Source organism: Lycorma delicatula, chromosome 5 (assembly GCF_047948215.1).
Source record: "Lycorma delicatula isolate Av1 chromosome 5, ASM4794821v1, whole genome shotgun sequence".
Lineage (NCBI taxonomy): Eukaryota > Metazoa > Arthropoda > Insecta > Hemiptera > Fulgoridae > Lycorma > Lycorma delicatula.
This window is the reverse complement of record NC_134459.1, coordinates 2,618,879-2,642,739: the sequence shown is the minus strand read 5'-3', so window position 1 is coordinate 2,642,739 and position 23,861 is coordinate 2,618,879. Positions and strand designations below refer to the sequence as shown.

General features: G+C 28.8%; 1 protein-coding gene across 4 annotated transcripts in view; it reads right to left on the bottom strand.

The window, feature by feature from the left end:
* The window catches only part of LOC142324656 (uncharacterized), a 249,782-nt gene that overhangs the window by 9,735 nt on the left and 216,186 nt on the right, over positions 1-23,861 (bottom strand). For all 4 annotated transcript variants that reach the window (XM_075365524.1, XM_075365525.1, XM_075365526.1 and 1 more), the window contains exons 3-7: positions 13,915-14,099; positions 11,539-12,265; positions 8,072-8,199; positions 5,790-5,939; positions 610-756 (exon numbers count right to left, since the gene is read on the bottom strand). In XM_075365524.1, coding sequence (XP_075221639.1) covers positions 610-756; positions 5,790-5,939; positions 8,072-8,199; positions 11,539-12,265; positions 13,915-14,099 — 1,337 coding nt within the window. The remainder of the gene's footprint in view (positions 1-609; positions 757-5,789; positions 5,940-8,071; positions 8,200-11,538; positions 12,266-13,914; positions 14,100-23,861) is intronic.

Sequence of the window (23,861 nt, the reverse complement as noted above, 5' to 3'; positions counted from 1 at the left end):
TAACAGACTTTTGCATTCTATCATCATAAAATTCTGTATTTTATAATTAAATTATCAATCCATGTTGGAATACGACTGGTTATCATTAATATTAAATTATTGTGATGGAAGTCAAAGTACTTGCTGTTAATTAAGAAATGTGTTCACTAGTTGCCAAATCTTATCAAGTGGTAGTAGTAATCTTAAATGTTAGTCTGTACTTTATAAAGAACTCTGTAAAAGATGTATTGAAACAATCAGAAACGTTTGGAATTTTTTTCAGCAGTTCTCTTTCTTTAATTGTATTCAGCCAGGGCACATTTTCCCCATAATAAACATTGTTATGCTTCACTTTTAAGTAAACATTAGCATTTTTTCTCTGGCCAATCTCACTTATTAATCTTTTAAAATTACAAATTAGATGTTTATTTTGAAATACATAATTTTTATATATAGGAAACTTGTTTCTTAGTAAAACTTTCTCTCTACTTGTATTAAATGTCATACCACAATACTATGATAATGTGATGTTATCCCTACTTCCTCATGCACCACATTAAAGAAGGTTACTTTACAGGTAATTAATTTTTTTATCTGTTAATAATTATATTTTTATTGAGATACATTTACCTGCAGATTCAACAGACACAATTCGAACATAAAACAATGACATTAATGTAAGCGTAGTCTCAATAAAACTCCTAACTTCAACGTTCAAGAGATTCTTATCAAGTAATGAACGAAACTTTTTGTGCAACTCAAGTACTTCAGCAGAATCTGTAATGTGCAAAAGATACAATATTAGTGATGAAAAAACTATTTTTGTTTGCATTTGTCCTGAATTTGAAGTCCAGTCTGGCTTAGCTTCTCATAATATAAAAATTCTTCTGTTATCAGTAGACGAATCTGAGCAGCTAGTCTGTAGTGGCTTAAAAAAGGAAATAAATAAATATTATTTATTTAACAATGATGGAGTTTGATTACTATATATTGACCTTTAATACAATCTTCAACACCAAATTCTAACACATCCAAACTGATTTTGTCTGAAAAATACAAAAATTATCACAAAGTTGGAATTATTAATATTATATATATATATATATATAATATATAATAATTCATTAATTTATATTTAATAGATCAACCCTAAGTATAGAATAATTGAAATAGGATGACAGATGACTTAACCTTTTTCATTATATAACAGAAGTGCTTTTGTGAACTTGATTCGCATCATCAGCTGCATTTATATATATATATATATATATATATTATAAATTTGCAATCCATGATAGTATATCACTTACTTATAATTTTTTGTTAAAAATATTTTTTACTAATAAAATTCAAAAAATAATTTTTTTTAAAACTAAATTTAACACACTTTAAAATCTTATACTGCTTCTGTTATGTAATGAAATAAGGTAGTCATCCTATTTCAATTATTCTTTACTTAGGATTGATCTATTAAATATAAATTAATTTGTATTGGTGCAGAGGAGTATGGTACCAATATATTGTATTTTTTTCTATAATCAAAAACCAACTTGAACAATCCAAGTACAGAATTACTAAGTAAATTAAATGACAGTTACCTTATTTTTTTTTTCATTATTCCAATAGCACTCTCTCAGGATCCCGCATCATCAGTTGCATATAAATTATATAAAGTTACTGAGATCATTTACAGGATTTTGAAGATAAGATTATTTATGACATTCATGCACATGATATCCTATTATGGACTAGGTACATTGATGAAGTTTTCATAGTTTATAATCCCATTATACGCTATGAACGTTATTCAGAATAATTCTGAATAAAATTAATTCATATTATAATATTTTGAAATTGACATAAATAGAGAAATAAATTTTCTAGTGTTAGTATCAAAATTAACAAAAATAATCAATTTATAATTCAGTATATAGGAAACCCACAACCAATGAAACAACAGTACATAGAAATTCAAATCATCCGTGGTCACACAAAATTAGTATATATACACGCACGGTTAATAGAGAAATTAATTACACACAATATAATAAAAATAAAAGAAAACTGAACAAAGAAATTTATATTATAAAACAAATTGCTAAACATAATGGTTATAATGTTTCATTAATAATACCATCTCTTATATCTATAAATGATTCACAAAAAATTGATAACGTACATTTAAAACATTTATACACCAATAATAGTCTTGAAAATATAACAATATTTATGATACAATAAAATATTTAAAAAATAACAATCACACTCACTATGCGGAATTTATAAAATAAAATGTAATGATTGTGACCATATATATAGGTCTTTTAAAACCCTGATAGGTCTTTTAAAACTAGATTTTTAGAGCATATTAGAAATAATAAAAATGGTAGATTGGGTTTTTCTAATGTTGCTGACCACCTTATTACTAATGAACATTCTGTATCTGATATTCAGACAAATTTGGAAATAGTGGAAACCAAGAAATTTAATTTAAATAATAATAGTTAAAAGTTTAGACATTTTGGAGAGATTTTATATATGTAAGTGCAAAAGAATTTCCAATTTGATGAACTTTCAGACAGAATATGAAGATGATACTCTCGTAAAAGCAACAACAGATGGCAGCATATTTTTTGATAAAAATAATAATCAGAATGTACATAAATAATTTCAAATCCACTCAGTAATGTAGCATTGGCTGGCCAGGTTACATGGTATACATTTTCTAATTATTTTTATTTTTAATTCTTAATTTACGTCATATTTATATATATGTAGTTATTTTATTTAATTGACTTCATTGTTTTGTATATATGTTAGTAATTTTAATTTTTATTCTAAAAAATAAAATTGTTATGTTTGATATGTAACAATGTAATTTATATACAACTGATGATATGGGATCCTGCGAAAGCGCTATTGGAATAAAGAAAATTAAAAAAATAAGATAAGTGTAATTTCATTTACTTTGTAACTCTATACTTGGGTTGTTCAAGTCGGTTTTTGATTATAAAAAAAAAAATACAATATGTATTAAAATACAATACATTATATATTAAAATACAATATGTAGGTTTTATTACCTAATAAAAGAATGAAGCTACGAAAGGTAAAGATTAGTTAACAAAGAATATATATCCATTAAGATATACAAGCAGGGGATCTGTATCTTCAGTCCGTTGAAGAACCAAAGATAGATTCTTGGAATTAATATGGTAAGTTTAACTTATCTATTTTTACTATGTCTGATGGCCTTAAATTAAATGTCATTTCATAAATATCATCCTCATTTCACTGGGTCATGGGGTTGCTTATTGTTTAAATTGTTCACATTAACAACAGAAAAAATATATTTATATAAATGTATATTAAATGAAATTATAGATTATTAATATGATTATTTTAAAGTAATTAGAGAATTAAATACCAAATGAAGATCCAGGATCTCATGAAAATCAGTTTTTGGAATTAATATGGTTAGTTTAATTTTATTTATTTATTGACAATCGATAAATCAGCTTCTTGCATTTTCATAGATAAAAAAATTACGATTTCTATTTAAACAACAGTTTTACAAAATGATCCTTTATAATAGGCTAATATCTACAGATAGAAACAAAATTCGTAAATTGTGAAAAAACCTTATGCGATGAAATTTTTTAAATGTTTACTATTTGCAGCACCAAAAATTCTATTGAAGTCACTAGATAGATTCCAGATAATTTTACCGTTGCAGATCTGTGTTATTTGGAAAAACAATCAGAAATATTAATATCACCACTTTACAACATAACAACTTGTTAGTGAAGAGACTCAAAAGAGAAAATTCTATAGGACAGATGGTTAATTATAACAAATACAGGAGGAAAAATGTGTTTTATCCAAACTGTGATCCTAACCTGGAGAACAACATTGACTATCAATTATTATGATGAATTCTAAAAAGTTGCAAAAATAAAAGTCTGTAAGAACAGGAGCAAAAAAATTAACTCCTATCTCCCTCTTAAATCAGTTATAAGTACTAATATAACTAATACATCTTTAACTTCAAAATCCCCTCTGATTTTTAACTTAACAAAGTAGATTACATTAAAAAAAGTTAGTTTAACTTTAACAAAATTTAAATAGGATTCTAAAACTTCCAACTTCACCTCCCTGGTTGAACCATATTATCGGTTTTGAAAAGATAAGTTTACTCAGACAAACTTTCTTTGTTCATTAGACAAACTTTTTCAGTCCTGAGTAAGATGCAAAACCGAATCCTTTAATTAAAATTAATGGAATATCCTGAAAATTAAAGGTGTGAAGTAAGGATAACATACTAACAGCCAAAGCTACCTGTAGTTCACCAAACTAAATCATAACGGTTGAAATTCACTGCATGTTGTTGACAATTATTGTGGCCAACATTCTGAGCAATCAATTTTATTACAATTTAATAAAATAGGTACAATTTTTTAGTACTTATATAAAAAATTGTGCGAAGACATAATATATAAACAAAAGAAAGAATGAAGATAGCAAGAAACAGTTTTTGTAAAAAATTAAAATAATATTGATGCCGAGTATAGAGATCCACATACTGGAGTGTGTACTGTAGTGTTAGCACATACAGGAAAACATAAAACAGGAAATATAAGATACTTGCAGAAGAAATGTATAAATAAATTTTTTTTAAAGAAAGTTTTGTATTAAACATAATAAAATAAAATTAGTCAAGTCAAATAAATTGAATAAAACATTAATACAACTGCTAATGAATATTTGATGTTTCAGTTGTCTGGCCAAAGTGAGATTCTGTTTTGAATTTGTTTTTTGGCATTTTGTTTGCCTGTATGCTTGTGACAATAATGGGCAAATGTGTTTAAGAAATTTTGCTCTAAGTTGTATTAGACAGAATGACTATGTATAATCATTTTTCATTAATTCTCAATTTTAAAACACGTGCGATACAACAATATAGTTCTTATATAATATATGTATGTTATTTTGATCGATAAAACATTTAAACCGTCGACAACAATTTAGTCTATTGGCATGATCTGTAGCTTTCAGTTCTTGAAAGCACATTACTTTGTAGGGGAAAAGTTTCAGTTCTTTTTTTTTCAGCTTTCTGTGATGTAGTAGGTCTGAATCATGCTGCTATGCTTACGCATCAACTTTAATGGACTTTTGGTCATAGCATCTGAACTATCAAACAGCTTCTGTTTGATTAGTTTAGGCGGTCTTCCGCTTCAATCAGTCTTCAACAGAGCCTGTTGCCCAAGAATTCTCAGTAAGAGTCTGAAATTCATTGCGGTGAGAACATTTTGGAAACTTTTCAGAAAATTTGTCCTGCACTAAATCAGTATACTTATCACCTTCATGAAAGACATGTTAAAGAAAAATGCGTCCCTCTACTGAAATATCCATTATGTTTCTCACAACTAATGATTCCGATAAACAAAACAAAGCACCGTTCAATCATTACTCTAAAACTGACATCTTGATTATTACTGAGCAATGTCCAACGAACCCACAGGGCATCCAACCTAACGCTGAAAGAATAGTATGCACCACATAATTCTAAAGCATACTGCACAACAACTTTCTAAACACTATATTTAAATATGTACATAACTATATCTTCTTTGAAATTTACTTATACAACTCTTTTCCAAACAATAGTTCACGAGTATATTGACATATCACCTTTAATACATAATAAATACACAAAAATTTTAATAATGTATTTAATAAAAAGTCCTTTAAATAATTCATTAATGCGTTAAATAATACATAATAATATTCAGATATATCAAACAATGTACCTTTTTGAACCTCAGTTAATTCAATTGATTGTCGAAGTAATGGCAAGTTAAGATTGGCAAGAGGTGAACCTCTATGTGGAACGCTGTAAAACAATATCCCTTTTGTATTTAGGCTAATATTCATGTGCGATTCAACAGGACTTTCACAACCTACAAACAGGATACAACACATTCATTCATTAGGAAATAAAACTCTTAAAACAATTAAATCTTTTGAAAGCTGAGAATGACGTTGAACTTTCCTACCGTTTATATGAACCATCAATTTTAACCTCTTTTCTACTGCTTCAGTAAGAAATTATCTTTACCGTAAATAAAATTTCCACAATATTTTATATTTCTGCTAGGATGATCATAATTGATTTGAGTGTTATTTTCTGCCCTTTATAAAGAGTGACAAATGGACTACAAAAAATGTCAACTATGAATGTTAGAGAGTGCTAAAAGTAGTTTTGAGAATGAAATATTCTGAAACACATAAACTGCATATGTTAGAGTGACAATGCTAAGAAGGGCAGAAAATAACATCCAAATAATATATTCTAATTATTTTATTTACTTTGCTCCTAATTATTAACTTATTTTTCTAAATTTTTTTATTTATGTTTTTCAACCTAATTGTTTATTTATGTATTTAAATAAAGGATTTATTTAATATACATATTTATGTATTTAGATAAAGAACATTTAAGAATGTTTTGGTAAAAATTCACAAGAATTTCAACCTAGTACAAAATTCTAACCAAAGGTATACACAAAATGAAGATAAAAACACTTCAAATGGTAGTATTTTTTGACTATTTGAATAAAGTTACTTTATAGAAATCTATTATCTAGAGCAATGGTTCCCAAAGAGTGCACCTTGGCTCCCAGGGGAGCCATGACGTCCTCACAGGGATCCTGTGAAATCCTACTCGATTTTAATCATTTTATTCCCACTTTCAATTCAGTGTTGTAGTGCACAACATCTAGCAGAGCTGGTGCAAACCACTTTTCTGGTACTTGCATTTATATATACAAATAAATAAATCTCAGTTTTGCACGGTTTTAATGTTGAATTAGTTTTTATAGACTAGATCATCTGAATACTGTACTTTTTCTCATATGCATTTTTAAAAATAAATCACGTTTTTACTAAACAGCAGTAAGCATTGTGAAGAGTGAAAATAAAGAGGACACATTGTCAACCAATAGCAAGAGTGTGAAAAAGTGTAAAAATCGAAAATATGATGACAGCTATTTGGACTTTTATGTCGAAAGAAGTCAATGGCAAAGAGAGCTCACAATGTGTATTGTGTGTATGAAAGTTTTGGCACCAGAGCACATGCTATTAAACAATTTGAAACACCACTTAGGAACCATTCATCCTAGTGTTATTAGTAAATTTTAAATCTTGTGACTACTTCAGCAGGAAGCTAAAAACATTAAGTAAACAAAACAGTAGTTTTTATAAACAGGCATCAATATCAAATAATACTTTGCTAGCATCTTATAAAGTAGCAGCACATAGAATTAAAAAATGTAAGAAGTATCTACCATATAATTATAGAACTCGTCTACCAGCTGTTGGTAGGGTGAAGATTATGATCGGTGAGTCTGCTGAGAAACTACTTCCAAAAGTGCCTCTGTCCAATAACACAATCAGCTGCAGAATACAGTCTATAGCAGAGGACATCAATGATCGATTAATTTTAATTGAACAATTAAAAAAAGTATGCAAATGCAAGAACGGAATCCAGAACTTACATAGAATCTGGTCTCTGCTTTTTTAATCGTCCTAAAATAATCGTGAGGTGGACCAAGCTTCCCAGCCTGGTTCTTTTTATCTCTTCTAAGTATTCAACAATGTTAAAAAAATTACAAGAAAGTATTTATGCCTGGGGTTAGATTGTCCAGTTCATCAATTATTACTAGCAATACATTTAGCTTTAATTACATTGTAACAGTTGCTACAATATTGCTAGTCTAAAGTAAGGCTACCTTGCATAGTTGAAACTCTGTAAAAAAACAATCTCTTAGATTTGTAAATTTTATATAGTTCATCTTTAAAATAACAACCCTGCATGAAAGCACATCATAAAACAGAAAAATAGTTTTGATTAGTCAATTATCCCTCAACTTCTTAAAAACGTTTTAAGTTTTAAAAATACAAAGTTTTCACAGTTTAATAGAATATAAGTTTGATAAATTCTATTTTTAATCGGTATATTTATAAACAAATGAAGAAAAATACAACCTGAATTTAAAATAAAATTATCACATTAATTTTAATTAATTCTTACCATGTACAAGCATTTGTTTTACAAATAATCCGCCTTTAGAATGGCCAACCCAAATAATTGGATATCTTCCAACACCTAGATTAACCAGATGCTCAATCATTTCCCAACCTCTCTCACACATCGATGTTCTGAAAATCAAAGTATGATAAACCAAAGTATGATAAATTTTTACTGTGTATTAACTTATCACAACACAGATATATCAATCATATATTCAAGATCCCTGATCTTGAATATATGATACCATCTTCCCTAACACCACGTTAGGGAAGATGGTAAATTGGATTTCTTTATTATACGGTTCAGGGTATGGTTCGGTTCAGGTTATAGGAATCTGGAATAACTATTATCTTTTATTGAAAGATTATTTACAATGGCAGCAGTAAAATGAAGGTCTACCACCAGGGGAAGGTTTAAATATTATAACTGAATAAGTATCAAAAGGTCTTACTGCTATACATTAAGGCATTTGGGGGAACGTTATACAATTGTTAATGCAAAGCATCCCAGTCAGGTTAATGATTGATAGTTTCTCCAATGAGATTATTCTAAGAATAATTTTCTTTTGGAAAGGAAAATGCCTTCGTTTCCATACAATTGCAAATGGACAGTAACTTAAAAAAATTACACCTTTAAAAAGTTTAAACATCACTGATTATCTTACAGCAGTTAATCTAAATCCTTCATACCATGAAAACGTTTCAAGAATAAGCCTATTAAAACAGCCAATAGAAGTTTGATTCGGTAAACAAAAACGGTCTAGTTTAATGTAGAATTTATATATTCATTTAATAACTGAAATATATTAATTAAATATATTCTTCCACGGGCAGAAAATGTGTTTATTAGATATTCTATAGATCAAAGTAATACAAGTCTGTAAAATAGGTTAATTGAGGATTTCAGAACTCTGGTAATTACTGTTCAGATAATACTTCAGAGGATGATATGTATGAGTGTAAATGAAGTACAGTCTCAGTCCGACCGTTCCCGAGATGTGTGGTTAATTGAAACCCAACCACCAAAGAACACCGGTATCCACGATCTAGTATTCAAATCCGTGTAAAAATAACTAACTTTACTAGGACTTAAACACTGGAACGCTCGACCTCCAAATCAGTTGATTCGGGAAATCGCGTTTACCAATAGAGGAACCCGGTGGGTTACTATTTACGCAAACTATTAATGTAGCATTACTTCCAGTCAGGTGCAGATTAAAACCACCACAATTCCTTCATTATGTTCAGTCTAAGTAATGGTGATAAAAAGTAAACGTACAGGTTAAAAGAAATTTTACGAACATCATGAAATTTCAACAAATTTTCAAACAGATGTCACTGTAACATATAGGATTAAAACAAAAAATTGTGGCACGAATAAAATAAATTATGTGCTCCATTAAATTAGCGATTAATTTAATTCAAAATGTAAAAATCAAACGACGAATCTTATCTTACTTGGTGAACAAGCGGGTATTGTATGAAATAAATATTTGCTACTAAAACCGATAGAAAAAATTTATATTTGTCTAGCGTAAATAAATTATAGATAAGATACAGTCCATTGTATTTTAATGCGATACACTTTTATTAACTCAACCAATTTAACCAAGGTCAGTTGCTTGACAGACTAAATATGAGTTCAATGGACACAATTAACGACTGTAAAACTGTTTTGTGGCGGGGGATATTTTGTAAGGAGAAATAGATGTATGAAAAAAATAGTTCCACAGTCGTCTACAAGTTAATTTGAACAAACTTGTACAAAAAATAAACAAGAAATTAAATTACGCGACCAAGAATTTGCACATGTGCGTAAGAAGGAGAACCGGATGGGAGGGGAGGCTAAACAAAATTCAGACCTACTTAGATCGTATTGACTTCTCATTCACGATATGTGGTCGGACATATTGTGGTCAAGGCCAGTTTCTTTAATTCTATTTTAACGATGAACTACACGTGGCTTAGTCCGCGTGATTTAAACATGTGAACTACGTAGCGAAGGAACTTTATAACGGAGCCTTACGATTCAATTACTCTTTCTTTGTTTACGCTAAAATCTTTTTTTCACAGTTAAACAAAATTACATAATTAAGATATTTTCACGGTTGAAAGTGTTTTAGGAAATCTTAACCGATGCGGTAACACTCATAAAAATCATTATCGTGTAGGCAGTTCGAATCCCAGCTGAACCGGCTTATATTTTTACCGTTAACGGTCCCTCAATACTGTCCCACATCACTGTTACGTAGTCGGGTTAACAACACAAAACAAAGACTGGCGATTCACGATATACGTAACAAGGTATATCGGTACAGCCTAATGTTTTTAATTATTTTATTCCAACTATCATCTGTTTTCATCATTTTTACCGGCTATTTTCTAACGAATAAAAAATTTGGTTTATCTGAAACCGAAACTCACATTTTTATTTCAAAGTTGCTATTTTGTTTCCTAGAAAACTGACATTTTCACATAACATTTTTAGAACTTTCGTTGAAAGATTGTGTACACAATCGTGGAGGAATGGCAACCGATACTAAATCAAAAGCCTTTTCGTGGGATACCATGTACATATTTTGGTATAAAAAACACGAAAACAATTTATAATATAACAAACAGGTTTGTTATTAATATAACACAGGTTTCTATCAAACCTGTCGGTTTAATATACGAAAGACCTGTATTGTGGTCTTTATTTACTTCCGGATCGCTTTTCTGTTAAAACTTAAGAAACAGACTTACATAAGAAAAATTAAAACAAATTATCCTTTTTAATACATCTTTTAAACTTATTCCACAAAATTCGTGTAACGTGCGAAAAATAATATTTACGAATAGATATGCTCTGTTAACAAATATTATTATTATTAATAAATTTAGGTTTCTTTTGCCCGATCTGGGCTTAAAAAAAAAAAAAATTACACATTTAATTTAATAAGTCGCCTTAGAAGCTTCTGTAAACTGAATCATTCCAGGCTTTGTGCTGACAATCTAAAAAGTCAACAATTACGATTTGTCTGATAAAATCCAATAGAATATTAAAAATAATTTCCTTTTAAAATCACAGATAACAGAATATGAAGTACATAAAAAAAAAAATAGCGTATAAAAATGCGAATATAAAGCGAAACTTCAAAAGAGGATTTATATTAATTATTGGCTAGAATTTTATAAGCACAGCAAATAAGTAGAAAAGTGAAGAATAAAAATGAATTACAATGACAACCCGATAACTAAATAATGGGCCGACTGGGATGCAAAGAAAGCAATATTGGACCGGATAATTTAATGGACTGAAGAATATAAGGGAAAACCCCCGATCGCTTAGATAATTTTTTCTGTAACTCGATTTTTCAATTTTATCCATTATTTTTTATTTACATTTAAGTTGACCTGACAAATTACCGATTCGTATAGATAATTCTTAATAAAAGTATAACAATTACACAAGGAATTTTTTCTTACCTAGATCTTTTTGATATCCATACGGGTCTCCAAAGATAAGGGTCGGTAGTGTAATTTAGAGCGATGATACGGACACCAGGACAATCCATCGGCAACCAATCCTTGGGCCAACACCTTGACACAGGCTCTTTATTATCTTTATTCTCTGACGTTTCGGTAGTCGATTCAGGGGTTATCGTAGCTTTAGACGATTCGTTCGCTTTGTTTTGTTGATTATTTGTATTGTTACAGTCTTCTGAGCCGTCATCACCGCACGTAAAAAGAACTTGATTTACCGTAATAGTATTATTATTTTCTACAAAAACCTTTTCCCTAACGTCTCTCATGTCGGTTAAAACAAGCCCGTTATTAGAGCTGTGACTTCTACTAACGGTATGTGACGTTTCGCTATTATGTCTAATAGATGAAGTCGAACAACTTTTTCTTAATAAAACCCTGCTATTTCTATTATCGGAGTCTTTAAGATTCCATAAACCTTGTGTCCACGTTCTATCTAACGATCCTTTTAAACCGTGAATAAATATAACGTCGGCTCTAATTCCATCAGGACCTGGATCGTGCAGTATTTCACAGTGGACGCTCTTTTCTGGTTCTTGAATTTGACGTTTACCACTTTGTTGTGTCCGTTCTTCAGACGGATTCCATAACAACTGGCGCGGTCTAAAATTTATCACTCTGAACGTCCTCAGCAGTGGATCCAATTTGCTGGAACCGTACGCTACTTCTCCTGTGTAAATAAATATATGTATTTAGTTACAAATACTTAAACGATAAAATGAAATATTATAGAATAAATATCGAGAGTAAATCGCATCAGAATCAAATACTTTTTAAATTACATATTCATCGTTTACCTCGGACGACAATGTTAATATGCAGTTATATACAGTTAACACACAGATTCGGTTACAAAGGACTAAATCACTCTTTCATTTCTTTGAGGTATATACATTTTGATCGAAATTGATCACATCTATTTACTTATTGAAATTTTACCGACAGAATCAAAATGCACTTTAAATACGGGTAACTCTAAAAACTTATACCTCGTTTTTTTAATTTTTTATGAAATTTATTCATATAAACGACATACAGGATACATAAAAACCAAGATCTACTGGGAAGCGCTGAATTAAATGTGAAGCATTATATTTAATTTAAAAGAAAATTTGCTTTTCAGAAAATTCATCCGTCTTTACAGATTACAATTTTACTATTCTTTCGATAGATTGAGGTTAAAATAAATTAAGAAAAGATAATAAATATAGAAAACTGAAATTTAAGAAAAGTTAATTTAATTTTTATTTCTAAACTATCTATTTTTCTATATGCAATCGGCACACCCTAAACGTTTAGGGAGCCTTCATGGAGGAAGGTGACAAAATATTAAAATAGAAAAGCTAGGATCGGTACAGATTATTTTAAAGGGATTGAAAAACAAAAACCGATGTAAAAAACAAATCAGGCGACCACTCTAACCAAAATGAGAGGTAATTTAATGTTTTTCACGGCAAGTTTCAAAAGCGGTCTAGTAATTCTTAAATAACAAATGCCTAATCTATACTCAAAAATACTTTACAATATGAGTCTGCACTAACGGGGAGTAACTAAACAATTAAGTACAGCACTGAAGAACAAAAAACACATCGGCATAAAAATAATTAATTTTAAAAGCGCCCTTCAGTATATCCCAAGTAGTAACTTTGTGCTGAAAAATAGATTATTCTGAAGTAGGAGCGTTTGCTAAATTTTATTTTTTTTAGTGTTGAACAGTCAATTTGACAGATGCTGTAGACCGCTTTTAAAATTACTTGTGAAAATTATTAAAGTACCACAGTTTTGATTAGGCTTGTCGTAGTTCGTCAAAGCTTATGAAAAAAAAAAAAATTGATTTTCAATACGCTTTAAATTGCTGTGTCACAAACTTACACTTTCAATTTCACATTTTTGATCCCCCCCAACCCCGTGATTGCTGTGAATGCAGTGGTTTCATACAGAAAAAATAGGTCATTACAACGCATGAACGTTTGTTAAATTTCACTTTTCTATGTTTAACGGTTAAAAAATTATTTAAGGGTTGCGTACTTTATGAACAAACAATGAATAATAATAAATATATACAAATATATAAGATGTAATATATGTTATTTAACAGTACGTGTCTGTTTAATAAGGTAACGCCGCTTTAATAGATTCATCTTAACCCGTTACCAGATCTTCATACTGCATTTAAAAAGTATATTTTTGACGATAAATGTTTTAATTTAATTTTTGTAACTTAACTTGGACTTTAACCCTTTAAAAATAAAATGGAACGCAGATAAAACTTGAGAATTTTAATAAACCTAACCTAATTTAATATAAATAAATAAATACCTGCTGAGACAAATCTGATAGAAAATCTTGAAGTGATAGCTGCTAGAAGAACCGTAATAACATTACGTTTAATGGAAGATAGTAATGTTCTTTGATGTTTTATCCACGTATGGCATAGTGCCATAACATATGGTACAACTAATTGGATAATAACGTTCACATATTCTCTCAATACCCGCATTTTTCTGTAAAAATAAAAAAAATACTTGAAAAATAAGCAAACAAGTATTAAAGAAAAATAATAATTAAAAATATGCCTTTTATAAGGGGCATAGATTCTTTAAACGCGCAATAATTTGTATAATTATTAATATTCTTATTAAGTTAACATATATTTTAATTTTTCAATACACCGTAAGCGGTAATGGCTTTGATTAGCATTATGTGGTAGTATAGGAGACATTTAAAAATTACGTTATGTTTTAAGAACCTACGCGTCAAATTATTCTCATGTAAACAATATGTATATATACTATTTCACACACTAAATGCATAAAATATAACATAATGTATTATACATATGCCGATGAGCATTCAGGAAACATCTACGATCGACACCTATCCTGATTTAACAGACTGTACAAAAAAAAGGCGACTGAAGAGATGTTAAGAATATTAATTGCTGTAGTACAGTTAATTCAGCTGTAAATATTAACAGAGTTTCACCCGTTGTCATTGAAATCTTTATTCCCGCTTTTTCTTGTAAAGTTTAGGCGATTAAATGTCAAATTACATTTTTGTCATACGTTAAGTATATTTTTAATTTATACACCAAAATAAAAATAATATTGCAGAAAAGCCGAACGAATTTACGATTCTTATATATGTTAACATTAGATATGCCAATTTTTGTGGTGATGTGGTAGCATCTCAGCCTTATATCCGGAGGTTTCAGGTTCGAATCTTGTTTAGGCGTGGCGATTTTCATACGCTTAAATTTCCATTTCATATTCTTATTTTCAGATATAAAAATGTTTGAAATCATTTGTTATAATACAGAAATAAACGGTTCAAATTAATAAATTTCTTCGGCACAAGTCTGATCAAGATTCAATCCGTTCGGATAGACATTATTAGTTTGTCATTGAGAATCCATAAACTAGTTAGTAACGATCAGCCCTAACGACTAAGAAATTCGAAGAGAATCCACGACTAAGAGATAAGCCACTTCCGTCAGTATTATTGTAAAATTCGCATTAAAATAGTACATTCCAATGCGTATTACAGAAAGATCCAAAAGTCACACGCATCAGAGTAATAAAAAAAATAAAACATTAAGCGATAATATTTAAAGATTTATTTATTTTCACAAAATATGCTCAAAATGGCTGCCCATTTAATAATGCATGTACAAACTCTTTTTACAGTGTTTGAGGCCGCTTTATGGAGCACATGTATATTGATGTCGTTAATGTCTGTTATGTTCACCTTTATCTCCTCCAAATTCTAGTGTTTTGACTGTTTACGTAGTGAACATACATAATTGTTGTTTGATGTAATTATAAATATTAAAAATCTAATGTGGATCCCACATAACTTCCTTGTACGCCTATTAAATTACATATACATATTTTTTTTTTTTAATGAAAATTACATTAAATTTTATTTCATTAAAAAATTTTATTTTTATATTTTATTACAATTATTATTTTTTGTTATTCATCGTAGACTTTTTTTACAATGACAATGAGCCATATTTTTACAATGAACCGATGTGCCATTTCCTAAGATTAAAATATTTAATTAATTAAAGTTTTATTTGACTATAACTCTGGAACCGATGAAAATAATTACCGCTTATGACATATCTTGAAAAGCTCTCGATGAGAGCTTATTACTACAGTTAAGAAAAAGTTAAAAATCCAGATTTTTTTCTGGATTTTGGGCTTGTTTGGACATTTTTGGTTCAGTTGATTGCAATCAGAAGGGAGGTGCACAAATAGATGTTACAACTGTTCTAAATCCAAAATTTCAACATCCTATGGTAATGGTTTTTGAATTATGCAAGATACATACATACGTACTTATAGACATCGCATCAAAACTAGTCAAATTGGATATTTCTGTTGAAATCTGGAAACCAAAATTTTTCACGATCACAATACTTCCTTAACTTCATACAAGGAAGCAAAAAAAGATAGTAATCTGTTTTTTGAAAACATACAATTACAAATTTGTTTTAGACTTTGTGAATAGGGATATATAAAAAAAAACAACGGAATAAAACACGAGGAGAATTTAAAATACAAAAAACCAAAACTGTAAATAATGTAATAATTACATTATAATGTAGAAGACAAACGAATAACACAATTTTCCATCAACTGTATAAAAATTCAACAACACCTCTTATGCCTATTTATTGTTTTTTCATTTAATAGCGCTTTCAAGGGTTTCCCTCATCGTCAGTTAATAAAACATTTCTTTTAAAATTATACATCAATCTCAAAATATAAAACTGTCAACATAATATAAAAATATGTAGTCAAAAATAAATAATTCCATGCGACCAGCCACACATACAGTACTGTACTAACTGAACTGAAACTGAAATATATATACTTATTTTTTTGAGATGAAAATAGTTACAAATAATTATATTTTTAGCTACTGAATATTAATTTGGGTTAAATTACTGGATACTGCTAGCAAACATTTGCAAGATAGATATTTCTTAATTAAATAAATTTTATTACTTATTACTTTTTTTTACAATACTACTGTTTCAGTAAAATAATAATTCTGCTTTAGCCATTTTTTTTATTCTAATAAAACCACAAGAGATATCTATACTTATGAAAATTAAAAAAAAAAAGGTTCAGGCATTATCTACTTCACTGAATCTGGTTTATACAGATAATTAATCAGCAAATATAGTTCACAAAATGCAGGTGATAGATATTCAGACCTAACAAGTGACATTTTATTCATTCACCATATATAACATAAAAAATTAAACAATGTGGAACAATTTCCAGTTAATCACAAATACCCGATTAAAATTAAGGGCCATGAATCACAAAATTATATCAAAATTGAAATACAAAACCAATTTTATTAAATAAAAAAAAAATCATACTACTCACTGGAAAAAAGCCTCTACTAATCATTTATTTAAAATTTACTAAAAAAAATTAAACTTAAGGATTTTGAGCTGTCTTTTCCAACGTGTTATTTCAATAACACAAAAGAGTCTAGTCTTTTGAGCTTACTAAACATTTGGAGAAGTTTTAAAAAATCTAAGGAAACACATTCATCTTTTTAAATGCAAGAAGGAAAAGGTTTTTCTAAAATTTATGAAATAAATTTTCTAAAATAGTGTTAAAAAAAGATTCACAATTAAAAGTGATATGTTAGATGACAAATAACACCATGAGTTTTACAAATTGTAGTTTCTTTTGCCAATAGTTTTTGAGTCTTTCATATTTTCAGTTTATTTTAATACCGTTTGGTGAAGATCTTTTTATTCAGTTTAGTTGATTAAAAAAATGCTAACGTGGATACCACATGACTTCCTTACATATACACCTATTAAATTACATATATAAGAAAGATAGTTTTTAATCTTTACATGGAACTAGCAGTTAATGATGTTAAAGAACAATTTAGATTCGGAGTAACAGTACAAGGTGAAAAGATAAAGATGCTACGATTTGCTGATGATATAGTAATTCTAGCCGAGAGTAAAAAGGATTTAGAAGAAACAACGAACGGCCTAGATGAAGTCCTACGCAAGAACTATCGCATGAAAATAAACAAGAAGAAAACAAAAGTAATGTAATGTAGTAGAAATAACAAAGATAGACCGCTGAATGTGAAAATAGGAGGAGAAAAGATTACGGAGGTAGAAGAATTTTGTTATTTGGGAAGTAGAATTACTAAAGATGGACGAAGCAGGAGCGATATAAAATGCCGAATAGCACAAGCAAAATGAGCCTTCAGTAAGAAATATAATTTGTTTACATCAAAAATTAATTTAAATGTCAGGAAAAGATTTTTGAAAGTATATGTTTGGAGCATTGCTTTATATGGAAGTGAAACTTGGACGATCGGAGTATCTGAGAAGAAAAGATTAGAAGCTTTTGAAATGCGGTGCTATAGGAGAATGTTAAAAATCAGATGGGTGGATAAAGTGACAAATTGAAGAGGTATTGCGACAAATAGATGAAGAAAGAAGCGTTTGGAAAAATATAGTTAAAAGAAGAGACAGATTTATAGGCCGCATACTAAGGCATCCTGGAATAGTCGCTTTAATATTGGAAGGACAGGTAGAAGGAAAAAATTGTGTAGGCAGCCCACGTTTGGAATATGTAAAACAAATTGTTAGGGATGTAGGATGTAGAGGGTATACTGAAATGAAACGACTAGCACTAGATAGGGAATCTTGGAGAGCTGCATTAAACTAGTCAAATGACTGAAGACAAAAAAAATTACATTTATACATTTTTTTAAATGAAAATTGCATAAGATTTTATTTCATTAATAACTTCATATTTTTTTCTTTTAATGTTATTAAATTATTATTTATCGTAAATTTTTTTACAATCAGAGGTTAATAATTATTAATAAATCAATATATTTATGTTAAAAAAAGTTAAAAAAAAAGGTGAAGTCTGATTCGAATCAATGTGCCTTCCCCCATTGGAAACAATGAAAATAAGTACCGCTTATGATAAATCATTGAAAAGCTCTCGATGAGGACTTATTACTGCAAGAAAAAGTCCAAAATCCAAATCTTTTTGGATTTTGGGCTTTTCGGACACGTTTGGTTCAGTCTATTGCAATCAAAAGGTGAGGTGCACAACTACATGTTACAATAGTCCTAAATCCAAAACAACATTATACGGCTAATCCATAGGATTATCCAATATGGCTATTATACAAGCTCCAAAATTGTTTTAAAATTAACTAATAACTTACTTTTACAAAGTTTCAAAAAAAATTCTGCAAATTACTATTCGTTCAAATTACAATCGTTCAAAAGTTATTGTAAAACAAATAAACACAAAAGGAACACAGATTAACAAGCATGATATGAGAACCCCAGCTGTCCACTAAAATTCAGTTTTTTTTTGTTTTTTTTTATTAACAATAAAAATATTTAAGCAACTTTATGCATTTTAGTGAAAATTACTACACCAAGTAAATTTTTTTCTTCTATTATTTTCCGCATCTACTCACCCTATTTTAAAGCTAAATCTATTAAAACGATCAATCACTTTCGCTAGAACCGCCATTATTAATTAATTTTGTTTTTCATTATCACTTATAAAATAAACTTATTAACCATTTGACTTTTGTTTTATATTATTTTTAAAGTATGAAAAATTAACATCGTGAGATCAGTTAAGTAACAACTAAAGTTAAATCAATAATTTTGCTTAATTATAATTTTCCCCCCTCCATTATTACAATTTTTTTTTTAATTCATGTTGACGTTACATAATGAGACAGAATAATGTTGGCAGTTTTTATCAGAATCATAAAAACAATCTATGACAGTATATTACTAGATAAATTAGATATTTATGTAATATTACGTAGAGATAAAATATTACTGGTCATTTTTTATTATTATTACTAAAATAGTAATAATAATAAAAATAATAACAATAATATTCTATTATAAAATTAGGTGGTATTTCTAGATGAGATAACGACGACTTAGTAATGATAAATACTAATTGATAACGAGTTTTATTTTAATTTATTACTCTTTCTTAATAAAGTAATAATTAAATATTCTCTAAAACATTACTACATAAGAAAAACTGATGATTAATAAATAAATATGTAATTAAAATATCTAATGTTAGCTCAAATTTATTTTTTTTTTAAGAAAAATGTTCTCGATTCCACTAAACTGTGGGCATATTTTTATTTTAATAACCGATTATAATAACTACAGCAAAATTAATATTATATTTAAATATATAAAATAATGAGAAAGATTTAGGGGGGAAAAGACCAAGAGATATTTAGGATGCAAAGTATGAAAAATAAGATGAAAGAATACAATCTGTAATTGCTTTGAGACTGCAATTCTCATTTTGAAGTAAAACTTCCACGACCAAGAATCCAAAAAGATCAGATAAAATGAATTACTGGAAAAGATTAAGAAAGAATTTAAATATCTTCTAATAGATAATGAATAGCTAGTTCGGTAAGGATTATCTGGAAGCAGTAGTATTTCCTGCAATAAAAACAAGAAAATGGAAGGGCAAAGAGAGTCTTTGCCCTTTAGATGATAAGAAAGGAGCAGGAAAAACCGAAGTGAAGATTAAAAAATGAGGAAACAACTTACTCTTGGTGGTGTACAAGTCCTTTCTGAGGAGTTATTTTATTCAACCTTTTTAAAGTAATAAGTTGCAAAATGGAAAACATCTAAGCCGTATCAAAAAGTTTTAGATGAAAGTTTTTCATCTAAGCCGATGAAAAAGTTTAAATCAAAGACATAAAAATATAATACAGAGGAGGATTGAACAGGATACTTTTTTTAGCGCAAAGATTTATAAGAGATAACTGTAAATGATAGCTACAGAAATGCTTAGGTGCTGCAATAGGTTGTACTGGATCTCTTAATTTTAAATAGATAAATGAGACAGTTTGTTGTTTTAGTATATATGTATGTATAGTTTTGTTGTTTTAATTTATGCATGTGTGTTTATATATACATATATATGTGTGTCTGTGTGTGTGTGTCTGTCTGTCTCTGCGCGCGCGCGCGCGCGCGCGTGTGTGTGTGTGTGTGTGTGTGTGTGTGTGTGTGTGTGTGTGTGTTATGTATAAGTCCATAACTGAATGTTTTGGACTTCACATGAGACACCAGTCAATTAGAAATAATAGGTATTCTATCAATAATAATCACTCATCACTTTCCTTAATAAAGTGATAATGAAAATCTTTTTTTACTCATCACTGAAAAACATAAAAATAAAAATCTTTTTTTATCTTCTTCATTGAATTTAAAAATGAAAGAAACACTTTCATTTTTATCACATGCACTACTTCAAATTAAATGTTATTTTTTAAATAGAATTTGTTTTAGGTTGTTTTTTAGTTTGCAGTTATCTTAATAATGTTTTTATTGTACAGTTTAATAGAATAATGGAATAAAGTGTTGTTTTCATGCAGAATGATGAAGTAATTCATTGTTATATATATAACCTATTATTTAGCCCAGTTACAAAGTTTAAAGACTTCGGTCATAGTATCATTAATATTGCGTTGTCATTTCATCATTGGAAACATTTTATTGTAATAAATTTCAGGGATTTTATAACAGAGAAGAGGAAAATTACAAAGAATGCCAGCTCAGTTAACCTCTGTCTAGTAATTTGCGATCGCCCAATGGTAATAAATACATATGCGTAGAATAAATGTGTACTGAATGAATAAGCACACTTACATAATGGAAGATGTATTACGAGTACGTATTTTTTTTGGTATCATCAGCCATTAGTTTGATGCTATTCTCAATTCCCTTTTGATCTGTTCTAATTGTTTAACCTCAACCTACTTATATTACCGGTTTCATATATTCCAAACTTCGTTCAAACAATCCGACTGACCCGGTTTGCCTCTAAAGAGTTTGGTACAAAAGTCTTTTCTCATATTCATCAAAAGAAAGATTTCATTCCATTCTGATTTGCTACTGTCCACACATTTCATTATCTTTTTCTATATTCTACATAAATATTTTGTAAAATTTTGATCAAATTCTGATTCTATATTTTATACTAGCAAATTTCTTTTCTGTAAGAAACTCTCCTTGTTTGTACCGGTCTATTTCTTCAACTTCTGGTAGATTGTGTTCCATTATTTTAATATTTGATCCTATTATTTACCTTCTATCCCGCTTCATTACGTTTGTTTTTATTCTTATTTTGTAAATAAATGTTTCTCAAAGCAATAAACCCACGCTATACGTATTTCTTCTAATTTATCTTTAGATTCTACCAAAAAACCAATGTTATCAGAAAATCTTAATGTCTTTACTTTACTTTTCCTGTACGGTTAGTTACTCCAATATCAAATTCACGGTTTGTTTATGCTGTACACAATTGAAAATCAACTGGATAGACCTAAATCCTTGTTCCCAGTCATTTCTGAATTACTTCTTGCTATCTGCTTCATTGCATCTTCATTTTCTACTTATAAACTGCTACCTGATTACTATAAAAATGATAATACCCTTTCTTTCATATATATTTTATTTTGAAGTCTCTTAAAAATTAGAATGTTTTTCGTTCTTCATTATCGAAGTGTTTCCTCTACAAACCTACAATGGCTTGCTGGTTTTTTGTTTAAGCCTGCCTTCTAGATTTAATCTACAAATTAAAATTACTGTTACGTTACTCTTTCTGAAACTGAACTGTTCTTCATCTACACAAAATCTACTCTAGACATACTATTTGCCATTGCATATTTTTCGTATAATGAAATGTTAAAACTGAAGGTACAAGTTTTCACATTTATCTCTGTACATTCTCACATTTATATGGACTTAATAAATAAATTCAACATTTTTTTTTTTTCTATCGGATAATATAATTACATGAATCACTGAAACAATTGTATTGTTACACTATACATTGAAATTAATACTTTAGAAATAGTTAAAAAATATGAGGTTATTCAATTAAATTTTTTGAAACTAAAAAAATTAAATTGTTTTGTTTCAAAAAACTTTATATATCTAAAATTTTTTATCTTTATAATCTTGCAATCTTTACATATATTTATATATAAAGATTTGTAATAATTATTTATAATTTGTATTATTATTATTACAAAGTCTAGATTTTTTTAAACAAAAGACATTTGATAACCTAAGCAAATTTAAGCAAGAAAGGAAAAGTGAAATCCATTGTTCAAAATTCTATCTTTTATCTGAAATACTACACAGAAAATTAATAGCAAATAACGATCATATCACGCAAAAGAAGTTTTGTGTTTGGACAAGTTTATTGGAGTTAGTAGAAAAAGAACGTGCGTATTGAATAAGAGTATGTTACGTGTTTGAAATAAAATAATGTTAACATTATTAAATCCGATTAACATCATCTTTTAAAAATTTAATTTAAAACGCTGGAAAATGAAATTAATGATGAATATGTAAGCACATAATATTACTGAATTAATAGAAGATTGATAGTAAGTATCGGTATATGCATTTTTTAGTAATAGAGACACACGTATATAAATATTAAACTTTAGAAGAAAATACTCATCGGTTGAGATTTGTAACAAATGATAAAAAGTGTTTACTTTATGTTTGTTTAAAGCTATTTTAATTTTAAACAGTCTCGGCGAATCAATAAGGGAATAACGCTTCCTCACTCTAATGTGTTTTAATAGGCACACAAGGGAAATCATATGGTATCCACCACATCAAATTGTACAGCTGTACAGTGTCAGTGCTACACTAGCGCTCCTTGGGGTGACAGGTGGTACTACTGGCGCAGTATACAGTATACCAGTTAAGACACTAGTTAAAGCATTTTTTGGGGTGGGATGGGTGAGATTTTTTCGTGCTTTTTTTTTTAATAAAAAGATTTTTCTATCCAAATCCGGAATTTATTTCATTCCAATATAGTATATCCTACAATATAAACCACTACGTCGGTAACTATGATTATTTAGTCAACCGCATTGTAAACAACACACCTATAATTTGTAATGATCAGACTGATTAATATACAATAGCATATAGTCACATCCGAATACGGTCGGTAAGGGGAAATAATTATAAAACCTACTTGCATGCTCTGTATTAGATAACTGAATTCACAATATAACTCTGCTGCTGTTCAGTTCAACTTATTTAAAATAAACAACCGACAATAAAACTATTTTAAATCGTTATTACCGTACTTTGTATAATTTATTACGTACAATACAACAGTCCCGTCGGTAAGTTCACAGTCCAACAAGCACTACGGTGA